Source organism: Pollicipes pollicipes, unplaced genomic scaffold, assembly GCF_011947565.3.
Source record: "Pollicipes pollicipes isolate AB1234 unplaced genomic scaffold, Ppol_2.1 Scaffold_4740;HRSCAF=5597_pilon_pilon_pilon, whole genome shotgun sequence".
Taxonomy (NCBI): Eukaryota; Metazoa; Arthropoda; class Thecostraca; order Pollicipedomorpha; family Pollicipedidae; genus Pollicipes; species Pollicipes pollicipes.
Window position 1 is genome coordinate 19898399 of NW_023596545.1, and position 13889 is coordinate 19912287.

Sequence of the window (13889 nt, forward strand, 5' to 3'; positions counted from 1 at the left end):
AGTCCTGTATCTACTTCCCATTACTAGTCTTCATCCGGTTCTTGAGTTTGCAAAATTGTCCTTTCGTCGCTCCATCTCGAAAAATTGGATGCTGGAGAGTCCAATGATACAGTAACTAAGCCTTTCAAAAGCATGACATCTATTCAAGTGTGCAGTTTTGCAACTTAAGTTGGAAGGATGCGTACTTAAATAGCCAAACTTGTCACCAAAACACACTAAAAACTCGTTTCTCCCAGAATTTGACCCATCATCTTCTCAAAAATGGGGAAGGGGCTGAAGCCTTCCTCCTCCTCCATCTGGAAAGGAAACCGCACCCCACTCGTCTTCAAACATGGGGACCTCCAAACAGAAAGCATTGGCAGGGTTCGCATGGAACATGTCTATTTTACACATTAGTTAACTCACTTTTTCACCATGCGTTCGACAGCTATGAAGGCCTTGCAACCTGCCTCTCACTGCACAGCATCTTGTTATCCGATTTCTTTTCAACTGATGACTGATTCATTCGTCCCAGCCACGTCATCAGTAGGGTGCAGGATCCGTGTTTTGACGAATACCTGCTTGATTTTCAGTGTTGTCATCATAAGTAGGTTGTGAATCCTTGTGATGTAGTGAGAAGCAAAAGAAGTCCAATCCTCACATATCTACCCGTGACGTCATGAGGAACACAAAACTTGCCGTTGGGATAATTTACCCCGCCTGGCAGCGACGTTTCGTCAACTGATAAGCCGGTCCTCATTACAGACTTAGCCTCTCCCCTCCGCAAAACATTGTCGGCCGAAAGGTAAAGAACACTGGTCTGCATCATACCTGTATCGTGACAACTTAATGATTTTGTTCTTCTGAATTTGTAGTGTTATTAACATTCAAGAACAACAAATTTATTCTATGGTATATGAGGAACAGCCTGAGCAGATAACCAGCAACGTTCATGGACTTAATTTTATTAGTTCATATTAAGCTGGACCACATTGCTGGACCTGAAACCTGGCACACATTGCTGGACCTGAAAAAGTTGGGAGTGCGAGCAATAACTGCTGTGAAGAACACCTGGTAAGATCCTGGTTCTTGCTGGTTCCTGGACATAATTTTAGAATGAATCTTGGTTCTTGCTGAAATTGATTCCCCATCTTAAGCCTGGGCCGGATCTTGGTTCTTGCTGAAATTGATTCCCCATCTTAAGCCTAAGCTGGATCTTGGTTCTTGCTGGATCACTATGCATATTCCAGGCTGGGTCTTGCTACTTGCTGGATCCCTCAACATAATGCCAGGCTTGATCTTAGTTTTTGCTGGGTCCGTATGTCCAATCCAAGCTGGATCTTGGTTCTTGCTGGTTCTTTCAGTTTGGTATCAGGCTGGATCCTGGTTCTTGCTGGATCTTTCGTCTTTATATCAAGCTGGATCCTGGTTCTTGTTGGATCTTTTGCCTTACTGTTTAGCTGGATCCTGGTTCTTGCTGGATCTTTTGACTTGTTGCCAAGCTGGATCCTGGTTCTTGCTGGATCTTTCAACTTATTGCCAGACTGGTTCCTGTTTTTTTTCCTGGTTCCGGAACCAGGAACCAGGAACCGGTTCCCGGGAAGAAATCTTGGGAACCAGGCACAAGTCTAGTTACCATGTTACGTTGCTGTAATCCAACTGCTAACAGTAAGTCACTTGTAATGAGCAGTGGATGAAATGAGCATGAACGCGAACATGCACGTACAGACTAAATTATTGAATTATGCATCTATTTATTTGAAATCAGCTGACACTCAACGTAAATACATGGCTTTTAGGTGCCACTTGTCAGAGGTCAAACAGTAAACCCAGCAACGAAAAGGGATAAGGAATAAAAACATACAAACACATGCATACAAAACAGTATCAGACAGGCCTGTTGCACAAGGAATGACTTGGCAGTGCGCTTAAAACTTGTCGGATCCAGTCGTCTGACTCCCACTGGAAGCTCGCTCCGGAGACAGGCTTCCCCATACACGAAGGACCCCTGCCGCCTGCGCACCGTCGGAGGTCTAGGTTTTGGTCCATGCGAGTAGAACGGTCGCAGGTCCGTGCGTCGGCATGTGTTTGAAGCAGACGGGCACGATCTGCGGGCTCACCTCGATCACGTCACGGGCATCGTGCGCAGCAATAACAGTGTAACACAGTTGGCGAGGTGTGGCAAAGTGCAGGTCATCCCAAGCGCGAGACACGTTGTCGTATTTTTGGAGGCCAGTTACTACTCTGGTAGGGAAGTAAATCACTTTCAGCAGTCCGGCATCGCTAGCAGCTCTTCCCTGGCCATAAAGTGCAATGCAGTATCTCAAGCGTGAGATGACTAGACCCTGCACGATGGCCATCAGTACTAGTGGGAGGAAATGTCTCACGTGGGCTGAAGGGTGGATCTCTGGAAGACTCCCATCGTGATGGGAAGGGGCTTGAAGACCACTTTATCAACAAAAGGAGAGGACTGGCCGGAAATTACCAGAAATATAGGACAACCAGGCCTCGCCAATATTATGGAGCTGAAACTTCAAAGGTAGTCAAGAGTGAGGAATGACGTCGACGTATCTACTGAGATCCAAGAGGCATTAAAGTAAAAGGCGGCCACAGTCCATTTTGGAAAAGATGCGGCTCGCCACAGTGAGGAGAGCAGTCTCCGTGCCATGGCGGGGACTGAAGGCATGCTGGGACGAAGACAGACAGTGGTTGTCGGACATGTAAGTAAACATTTGGTGCTATACCACACAGCTCGACCATCTTGGCCATGGCAGGGATCATTAGAAAGGAAGGTGGTTGGAGACCAGGGTTGGATCGTTGAATTCGAAAATAGGAAGAACCAGGGAGGGCTTCCAGGAATTGGGAAAACTGGAGCAAGTGAGGCAGGTCTCGATGATATGGAGATGAATGGGGCCGGTGGCGTCAAAACAGAGGAGCTGGATACGAAAACAAATTTAATCAGAGCCACACGCTCCAAAATGCTTCATGGAGAACATGACCTCGCCCAGACGTTAGTGCCTTCACCGAGCCTGACCTGACGTAATTCGCTACTCACACTCGCTGCGGTCGGAGCAGCAGCATATCGAACATGTGAGATGCGGGCTTGTCCAAGCCAGGGAAGTGGAACCACTTATTGTAGATCTTGTTGGGCACGGACTCGGCCACCTCCCACCCGCGCTGGCGCAGCCGGACCGTCAAGTTCGCCACTCGACTGTAGAACTCCATTTCCGTTTCGGGCGCCTTCCGAAAGTGCACTTCCATACCGATCTGGTCGAACTTGTCCAGCGCGCGCTCACCGCGGGCATCCAGCAGCTGCTGCGAGAGCATGTCAAACTCGGCGCCTTCGCCGTCCACCTTGAGGTAGGAGAGCCGTGGCCGCTGCGCGTGGCCGAGCTCGCGCACCACCGTATCCAGCGTCCGGATGCGCCACCCGTACACGTTAACGTGGTCGTTGCGACCGATGCCCACAGGGTGGAAGCGCACGCCGCTCGGGCGGCGCTCGGGCGCGGCGCCGATGGACGGGTCAAAGGCGTGCACCTCGCAGCCGAAGCGCGCCATCGCGTCGTCGAATGACCAGTCGTCCTTGATGCCGAAGGAGTAGACGACACACGGCCGCGTCGGGTCGGCAATGCTGAAGCCGGCGTCAAAGCAGACAGGCCGGTCTCCCTCCAGAATGTGCGTCTCGATTTGCGACGATAAGTACGGCTGACCGCCGAAGGTGGACTGGCGAACGCAGCGCGTGGTCGGCGTGGTCGCCCACTGGAACACGGTGCGCAGAGTAGCCTTCTGCTCTTCCGAGAACGCCGAGTCCGGTAGCTGGGAGGCCTTCCTGCGGAACAGAGGAGGTGAGAGTTACTCCGCAGAACATTTGACCCCGATATGGGCGCACGGACTCACGGTTGAGGTTTACTGACTCACAAGTGGGGCAAAAGACTTGCGGCCTAGTTCAGCGACTAACGATCGTCACACGCAGCTATTTTCTCCCAGATGACAATGGGGATCATGATTTACATCTGATGGCACTGTACCCCAGCGACTATCGCCGTCTTTCCTAGCATATGGGTGCTTCAACGCAACAAAAACAACTCCAGAAAGTGTATCTTGATCTCGCTCGAAACTAGGATATGTAAATGACTAGCGAACACGTGCATTGTCGTCTTGCCCATTGCTCTGTTGTCATTTGAAATATTGTGAGGTGGGAAAGGTGTACGGAGCCCAAGCCCTTGTGTCGCGTCCCTAAATTAATTGCTCAGTGACGTTACGTAGGTGGGCATCTACCTACTGACGCGCATAGCAATTGCCACTAGTAAATGCTAATTCCTTTATCTGGAAAGTTTGAAGGTACGTTTGTGAGCGACAAGCTTATAAACCAACATATTAATATGTGATCAACATCGGGAAAAAAACTATCCGAAATGAAAAGTATGTATTTGCTGCTTGGTTGCGTCTGGTATTTGGGGACTTGAAGGAATGTTTCACATTTGAAGATATTCAAGCATGGACCAGGTATGATGACACATGTTCTCCTTTAACTACACTTTATAACTATAAGTATACTTTTAGAGTGGGAAAGACTGCTCTAGACAGCACAATTCTCTGTTTTAGTAAATATGTTCCTCAATGCGCCATGGTTTCATTCGTTATCGTACCTCGCACAACATTGATTGAGAGCCAGTTGACGGATATAATCTGGAAATCGCGCTCAGAACGCCAGATACGAGCGCCTCGACAATGATTTTTTCTTGGCTTTGATCGCTGCATGGCTCATGAAATGATATGATTTGAATGACGTTATCATGACGCCATGAATGCCAAGGTGACTTTAAAGTGGTCTTCCCGATATGCCTTTCCCCACTTTGGCGGATGTGTAGGTCAGAAACTAGAGGGGCTTAGATCTTAACAGGGCAGGATTTGAACTGCAACGAAAGGTCTTCAACATGGCTATTTCAGCTCAAAACCACATATAGATGTGGAACAAACCCCACATGACGGTGAAACACTTCGAAGGGAATGATCCACATTTCAAGATATTGAAGCAAACATCCGATATGATGAAATAAGCTCATTTATAGCAAGTGGTATGTTTTTAAGAGGAACAAGCTGCTGTCAATAAGCAATTCCTCTGTGTAGTAAATATGCTACCCAATACGCCATTGTCTCATTACGGCAGAGTTCCTCGCACAACAATGGTTGATAGTTAATTGACGGCCGTTATTTTTGGGAAATCGCACTCACGAACACCATGTATAAGCAACTCGATAGTTTTATTTTTATTGGCGTTGATCGCCGCATGGCTAATGCAGCGGCCAGGATTGACTGACGTCCCTATGGTGTCATGAATGCCCGGGTGATCTTTAAATAGTCCCCCCGAAAGTCTGCACATCTTCGCGGGCGTGTAACATGGAACCTAGCGAGGCTTAGGCCTTGAGAAGATCAGGGCTGTGAACTGCACCGAATGTTCTTCAAGAAGGTCATTTCAGCCCCAAACCCCCTACAAACGTGGAACACCCCCTTTGACGCCGCACCCAACACTGCGCGTCAATGAACATCGCAATCCGTTACACCGATGGCCGCGGGAGACTCTAAAGCGGTTTGGTCACACTCGAACTCAGAGCTTCTCACAGCCATCGTGAGAGAACGCTCCGCTAACAGCGACAGTCCATGCCTCACCAATTGTATGAATCTATGCACGCAACGCCATTTCCCAGCATAACATTAATGTCTGTACGCGGCGTGCTGCTGCCGTTTGAGTTTTCGTCATCCGCTGACCCAAAAACTGGTCCCGCCCCGGTAATAGGCAACACGACGAGAGATTCTCATCTATTGGCGCGGAGACAGCAGCACACACCTGTCACGTCACCTGGCGGACGGACACGGGCGACGCGCCCGGCCGAGTACAGACCGCCGCTGCACCGTTACGCGTGCGCACGCTACACTGGCCGACCGGCGGGCGGCCCGACGGCCGTCCACCGCGCAACAGGGCCAGGGTATATGCCGTGAACGGGGCGGTCGTGCAGCCGGCTCATCCGACGCGTCAGAACGGTGTAATCGCCGGTGCCGACGCGTTTGTACTTCCAACGACTGGCTCTCACTTCGTCCTTGTCACTCCGGCACACCAGAGCGCACGACTCGGCACGTTGCCATTCCGGTACACCTGAGCGCACGGTTCGGCACGTTGTCACTCCGGTACACCAGACATCACCGCACGCTCATGTGAGCCACGGAGCTAGGATGAAGCGGGTGACCGGGACATTGCCGGGATGGCATGTCCGGTTTAGCACCATGAACGGCTGTCGCTCCGTACATGGCTGTGCGCGTTTAACCACGGTGCCCCATCTCCACCCCTAGACGGACGATATTATTTTAACGGGGCGAAGACGGAACCAGATGCATTGATATTACAGTCAAATTGGCAGTGATCCCAAGCAACCAGCGAATTACATTGGCAAGGGCCCACTGGATAACAACCCTGGGAGCGCTCCGCTCAGGCGCCCCAAGCGCCTGGGAGTTATCTCTGCCGTAACTAACACACACAGACTTCATGCAATCGGCGCCCCACGGCATTCACTCCGAGCATACACATCCGCTGGTGACCACGCCACCCCACTCATTCTTGGCTCGCACATGAGTCGAAGCCCCCTCCCCGCTGTTTTATCCAAAGTCTTGACATTACAACAGGTACGTCAACGCCAATGCTCGTTAAGCTAGACTAAATTAAGCTATCACATTCCGCAAATCCAAGAAAAGTTACGTTTAAGCCCTATTTAAGATATATCAGATCAACATGTCAGCTTGGCACCGATGCAGCCACTGGACCAGCATCAGGTGTCCAAAGCTGGGCGACGACTCGTTCCCTCGCCTGACCTCCAGGGTGACGGCTCCCTATTCGGACGACAATCCCCCACTTCTCATCCATGGTGGGACGGCGGCCCACCACTCCTCCGGACCACACCCACCGCTCGCAGCTTTCCGCTGTCGCGCACGCGCCTAAGGCAGCACCTTGTCCAGTACGGAGGCGTCGCCTCCAACGCTTCTGCGCCCTTTCCTCCCGCCTGCCGGACTGAGCTTTGCAAGGCACCGCCCACGGCGTGTCCCTCAGAAGCCTAAAGGTAGACAGCGCCTCCGATGGGACGGTGAAGCCACTCGCCAGACAGCGAGCGCCCGGCGTGAGCTGCGCTCAAGCCTTACGGTCTCTACAGCCGGCGCACTCCGGGGACTTGGCCTGACCGGCCTTTCCGGTGACCCAGTCGCTTGTCGCCTTCATTATGAACGTCAGTGGCGGGACCTCTATCTGTCCCGAACATTCCACCATCAAGAGCTCACAAGGCCCGGCGCGAACCACACCAGAAGAGAGCAGACTGTGTCCTATTCTCTCTTAACGCATTGCACACCAGTGGATAGACCCAGCTACCGCCGGCTTAATCCGGCATTCCGGGCGGTCCTCACTGGTCCTTGGTCATACCATGACAAACGTCTCTTCAGGTCAACACACCTAAGGTCATGTGAGAGATTCCGTGCCTTCGAGTCGCGCTGTCCATCAAACATTTATCTGCCTAAGAGCAGGACTGCGATCGTCTGGCTTCTTCTTAATCCGAAACATGCCCCAGATGTACTGCTCTGGTGCGCTCCGCGTTCATCGCTGTTCGCGGATGCGAACATGCGATCTTGACGCGGGCCGATCGGCTGGAACGTCGAGCCGATCCTCATTCATCTCTCGGCCAAATGGATGGGTTTGGTGCGGCGGGGGGCGGGGGAATTCCAGACCGTGGCCGGCTCGCTTGCTGTCCCACACTCCGCCGGAAGGCCCCACCGATCGGGTAGCACGGACGGGTAGCACGCGAAATGAAAAGGATGAAAACGTATACCTACACAGTGTACACGCTGTTTTCGCCTACGCACATTTTCTGCCGCCTCGGTCTACAAGCGGTTTTGTTCACCACCGTTCCACAGCCCACTGCGTCTGCTGGTGACGTGCACTAATCGTATGCAGAAATGTTGGCAATCATGGATGGCCTGCACAATCCAACAACAAATACAGACATTTCATGCTGCAGGCATCCATTGATAGTCATTGCAAACAACACGGCGTGTCTAGTAACCGGAAAAGTCCATAAATGGAGAGGCAATGAAAAGCGCATAAATAATTTTCCAGTGGGGGCATTACGCAACACTTTTCGTCCAAACCTCATTTTAGCACGTCACTGGAGTGTAAAGTTAATTGCGCTGCACAAAACAATGTGAGGATGCTTGCAATCTATACATTTCACACGCTTACCTTCATTTTTAAATCGTTGACGTCAATTCAGAGACAAAGTCATACCAACAAATACCGAATAAAGAGATCGGGCACGTGCTCCCGATGCCTCCGGATGCCGATGAAACATTTATTCAGAGACATATTAATGCGAGCAAAAATTAAGGGGGAAGGAGACTATTCACCATGGGTGGCGGTGGTAGTGTGACACGCTGTAGATTATGGGCGTTTTTGAGCTAAGGGGCGGGGCAAACGCATCCTACTTCACCGCAGGCCACTTCGGAGGACGGTGCTCGTGCTTACGCGACATGACACATTCGGCTCCCGGATCACGGTGGCCGTGCAGTTCACCACTGGTGACCACTCACTTGGTGATAATGACGCCGCTCGGCTCCCGGATCACGGCCACGCGGTACAGCAGGCGGTCACGCAGCGTCTCGCCGGGGAACAGGAGCAGTGCCTGCTGAGCGGCCCAGACCAGCAGCGCCACCAGCAGCAGGCCTCGCCAGGTGAGGCGCCTGGCCAGCCGGCACGCCGCCGACCGGACCCTCTCTGCGGCCGCCATGACGCCGAGTGACGGAGGCGGGCGGCCGGCCCGCGCCTCGGCGGCCTCATTGTCGGTGGACCGTTACGTTCCGCTCAGTCGGTCGCAGAGAGACGTCGGGGAGGACGCCACGGCGGCGGGTGTCGTGAGGACGGGAGGAGGGCTTGAAATGCCCGGCAGTGTCAGTGTGTCAAACGGACCGAGGAGTCTTAGGTGTCATTAGTGCGTCAACAACGTTGACATTTCGCGCCCTCCCAAAAATGCCCGGCCACTTGTGTTCAGTCAGATTGTCAAGATTTTACTTCCCTGATGAAACCCAGGTTATATTTACCATTCTAAATGCAGACTGGAGCTTCGAATCCACGCTGTGTGGCGCCAAACATGGCCATCTAACTGCACACAGGGTGGAAGAAAACAGTCGCGTGATGGCACAGTGCGGCAACTGTGCGCACTAGCTCAACTGCACCAGCCGTACGCGTCGTCATTGCCGTTTTACGAGGCACTTCGCTGCTGAAGCTGTACAGCGTCGGGTGTCTCTCATCCTAGAACGAAGGGCGGACACCACGGAGAATCGAACCCGTAGTCTCTGGTTTCCCAAGTTTAATCACAACACCATGGGCTCTCCACCAACCGTATGAGACAGAGTATGATGAACTGGTGCCATGAACATGCACCGAGCTGAGTGTGAATATACAGTGAGATGTTCAAAACCCTTTCCCCTGTTACACTTCGGATGCTCTTTGATAATAATTTCGTTGCTCCCCTTCATTCGCAACGGAATTCACGGACGGCCCCAAAAGTGACTGGTTTTGCAAACTTGCACGCGTTACCCACAGATTGTCGTCAGATCTACCAAATGGCCGGTGAATCTTACTCCAGAGGTGATGTCCTTTCTTTTACATGTGTGTGTAAAAGAAAGGGATTCCGCTTTTACTTTTGTATGTTGTGGTACGTCATGATTCGGCCATATCGTACCAAGACCTCAATAGTGAAATGATGAATAGGTACATAGTGACGAAAAAAAAAACGCTTCCGATATTTTTATTACTTATTTCAAATATTTATGACCACAGCATAAGAGCGATTGACGTGCACATAAGTCGCAAAGTAGATCACATAATCAGATGTCTGGGCACGTTCCGTGGAAAAGGAGATCAAATCTCTATGGCTTAACGAAAAATGCTTCGCAGATTTCCTGGAAAATTGTACCAAGTCAAGCCATAATGTTGCACAGAAATGTCCCTCCTCTCTTGTCGTTTTCTACCAGGCTGCCATGGTGCTGCAGGGGCAGTGGCTCACGTCATTCACAGCTGAAATGTGCAGGCATTCAACACTAGAAGTCATGTGGACCCACAACGTAACCAGCCATCCCGATACCCAATCATGAGTACGTTCCTTTCAAGACGGCTAGTTATTGACGTGTTTCTTTGATGGACAACAAATGGGCCTCATCATGAACAGTCATTTGCATGCGGAACATTTCACAGCCCTCTTGAATGTTCGTTACCATTCCAATTTCGCCATCAGCGCAGCAGGATTTCAGCCCCCTGCCTGTTATCAAATTGATCGACCTCATTTAGCTGATTGCCGTGAGTTACGGCACAGGGCACAGCGAGGGAGCAGGAAATGCATAACATAGCTGTAAAGGCAGGGCTGTGCCACCAGTCGTCGCGCAGGTGTCGCGATAGAACCCCCACAGCCAGGCCACCTCACGCCCGGCCTGGAGCTGACCAACCTCGCGCAGCAGCCGGCTTGCTCACTCTTCGGTTCCATCCGATTCCGAGGCAGGCGGCTTCTGCGCGATTCGTTTGTCCCTCACAACGTCTCTTGCAGCTCACCCCCGCACAGCCTTACTCCGCATCTCATCGCAAGTTCCGCTCGGCACTCTCCTTTCCACCGCCCAGCCAACCGTCCCATAGCCCAGCCGTCCGTCCCACTGCCGAGCCGTCCGTCCCACTGTCAAGCCGTCCCACTCATCTCCACCATGCGAGGTCGATCGCTCCGCCCACCGCCGCCCCCCTGGCCGTCCCCGACCGTGCAAGCGGCGCTGTGCCTCGCCGTGCTGCTGACGGCGGTGACGGCGACGCACCTCTCCGGCGGTGACGTGGCCGAACAGCTACCGGCGGCGGCGGCGACGTACACCTCGGTCGATGACGTGGTCGAACGGCTGGCGGCCGGCCAGGTCGGCCTGCCCCCCATCGCTCACAAATTTCGCCAGGTCTTCTGGACGAACGACGGCAGGAAGCCGACCGACGCGATCGTCGGGGGCGAGAGGAGCTCGCATCACTGTGAGTCACCATCATAAAGGGCGAAAGGAGCTCGCATCACTGTGAGTCGCGACCGTCAGGGGCGAGAGGAGCTCGCATCACTGCGAGTCGCGATCGCCAGGGGCGAGAGGAGCTCGCATCACTGTGAGTCACCATCATAAAGGGCGAAAGGAGCTCGCATCACTGTGAGTTGCGACCGTCAGGGGCGAGAGGAGCTCGCATCACTGTGAGTCGCGACCGTCAAGGGCGAGAGGAGCTCGCATCACTGTGAGTCGCGACCGTCAGGGGCGAGAGGAGCTCGCATCACTGTGAGTGGCGATCGCCAGGGGCGAGAGGAGCTCACATCACTGTGGGTCGCGACCATCAGGGGCGAGAGGAGCTCGCATCACTGTGAGTCACCATCATAAAGGGCGAAAGGAGCTCGCATCACTGTGAGTTGCGATCGTCAGGGGCGAGAGGAACTCGCATCACTGCGAATCGCCATCGTCAGGGGCGAGAGGAGCTCGCATCACTGTGAGTTGTGATCGTCAGAGGCGAGAGGAGCTCGCATCACTGTGAGTCGCGACCGTCAGGGGCGAGAGGAGCTCGCATCACTGTGAGTCGCGATCGCCAGGGGCGAGAGCAGCTCGCATCACTGTGAGTCGCGACCATCAGGGGCGAGAGGAGCTCGCATCACAGTGAATCGCGACCGTCAGAGGCGAGAGGAGCTCGCATCACTGTGAGTCGCGACCGTCAGGGGCGAGAGGAGCTCGCATCACTGTGAGTCGCGACCGTCAGGGGCGAGAGGAGCTCGCATCACTGTGAGTCGCGATCGCCAGGGGCGAGACGAACTCGCATCACTGTGAGTCGGTCTAACTGTCACCACTCCAAAGAGTCGCACTGTCATTCATGTGGCTGCTCCATTCAGAGAGAGGCAGAACTCTACGAATTTTGCCTGGACTTTATTGTTGTTATTTTATTTGCAAAGAACGGGCTGCTGTTGAATAGACGTTTCGCTCCAACGAGCCACACAGTGAGAGCCAAATTGAACCACCGAGAAGTGACACACAATGCTTTAAAATCGCTGTCTTTCCTGCCGGCAGATTGTTCTCGATTCGCTAGCAAATGTGAATCCTGTCGGACAAAAATTGTTTTATGCAGCACTAGGTGTGTCACGTTTCTGACACATCTTTTGTCGACGACAAACATCTAGTCGTGTCGTCGTTTGGTACAGGGCGGAATGATTGTGATATCACAGCGAGCCTCTCCTTCATTGACCGCGGAGTGATATCACAGCGGGCCTCCCCCTCATTGACAGCGGAGTGGTCTCACAGAGAGCCTCCTTCTCATTGACAGCGGAGCGATATCATGGCGAGCCTCCTTCTCATTGACCGTATGTCTGGCTGACAGAGGATCTAACGGGCTCAGTTCGAGACTACGCCGGTCCCAGCAATACACTAAACCCAGTCCTTTCCCAGTGGTAGCCTTCATGTAGGACAAGCTCAAGGGCTACGTTACGCAGGATTTAAAAAAATTCCATTATGATTTGGGTTCAATCAGAAATGATAGTTATGCGATTGCCCCTTGCCCCAAAGAACAGATTTAAGGTTTTACCCGACGGTAGGGCCAAACGCGGTCTTCGCGCTTGACAGCAATCATCATGGGCCGCAGGTACCTGCCGCTTCGGCTGCATCCAAGACCCGGGCTGCTTCGGCTACGCCCACAGGAGCGATGACCAGAGTTGCCAACGGCTAAGCCAGATTCCCTCCAATGCCAATACCGCCTCCACGGGACCGACGGAGACCGGCTGGGCCATCTTTGGACGCCGCGGCTACAGTGAGTGACCCGTCCCGGACGCGTCGGCCCTGACAGAGATTCTCTTCCAAAAGCTGCTGGGAGTGGTGCACCGAAAGAGTTTTGCACTTTCTCTTCGGCCATGAATTTGCTGTCTAAAATACTCTCACAATATAAAGCACCACTGGGTAATGCTCGTTTTCCATAGCGTCTATGTTAAGGGATACTATTTACATGTTAATGAATTACATTGACCTTGTCTTAAATCCTTTACGTTGAGAGCAGCGGCAGACCAGGCCCTTTCCGCTTCTTGTCATGCCACGCATAAAACCTTTCGCCGACGTGATACGTGATGATCAAATCGTGGTGGCAGTTACTTTCAAATAATGATTACATGAGAGCTACGGGAGGCAGTGACGGTTGTTGAAATTCGGCTAGATTCCTCGTCCTAATCAAAGAATAACAGCCTGTGGTTAAAGAAAATTTTCACATTTCAGGGTACTGAAGCAAGCATCAGATAAAATGAAACAAGCCCACTTAGAACTATTGGTATGATTTTTAGGTTGGAAATACTACTCAAGACAGCACAATTGTCTGTTAAGTAAATATGCTCCTCAATGCTTCACAGCTTGATTACGTCATGGTAACTTGCACAACATCGATTGAGAGCCGAATGACGGCCGTTATATCTGGAAACAGCGCTCACGAACGCTAGATATGAACGCCTAGACAATTGCCTTTTTTGGCATGGATCGCCGCATGATTTTTCGAATGGCGAGATATGAATGACGTCATTATGGCATCATAAATACCAAGGCGATTTTCAAATACTCTCCCCGATATACCTTTCCCCTTTGCGCGGGCGTGTAGCTCGGAAACTAGAGAGCTTAGGTCATAAGAAAGGCGGGATTCTGAACAGCATCCAAAGGTCTTCAAGATGACTATTTCAGTTTAAAATCCCATATTGGTGTGGCACAATACCTTTAAAATGTATTGGGATAATACCAAAGAAATAAGACAAATATCAGCCGGGATTTTAAAAAAGCGTTTGAACAGCAGAATCAATGCATTT

At 52.1% G+C, this 13889-nt stretch overlaps 1 protein-coding gene across 1 annotated transcript; it reads right to left on the minus strand.

Moving 5' to 3' along the window:
• Window positions 1-1718: 1718 nt before the first annotated feature.
• LOC119098036 (uncharacterized) lies at window positions 1719-8798 on the minus strand. Its single transcript, XM_037220966.1, has 2 exons — window positions 8602-8798; window positions 1719-3808 (listed from the first exon to the last, which is right to left on the minus strand). The coding sequence occupies exons 1-2, from the start codon at window positions 8796-8798 to the stop codon at window positions 3031-3033; spliced, it is 975 nt and encodes a 324-aa protein (XP_037076861.1). The 3' UTR covers window positions 1719-3030.
• Window positions 8799-13889: the final 5091 nt, after the last annotated feature.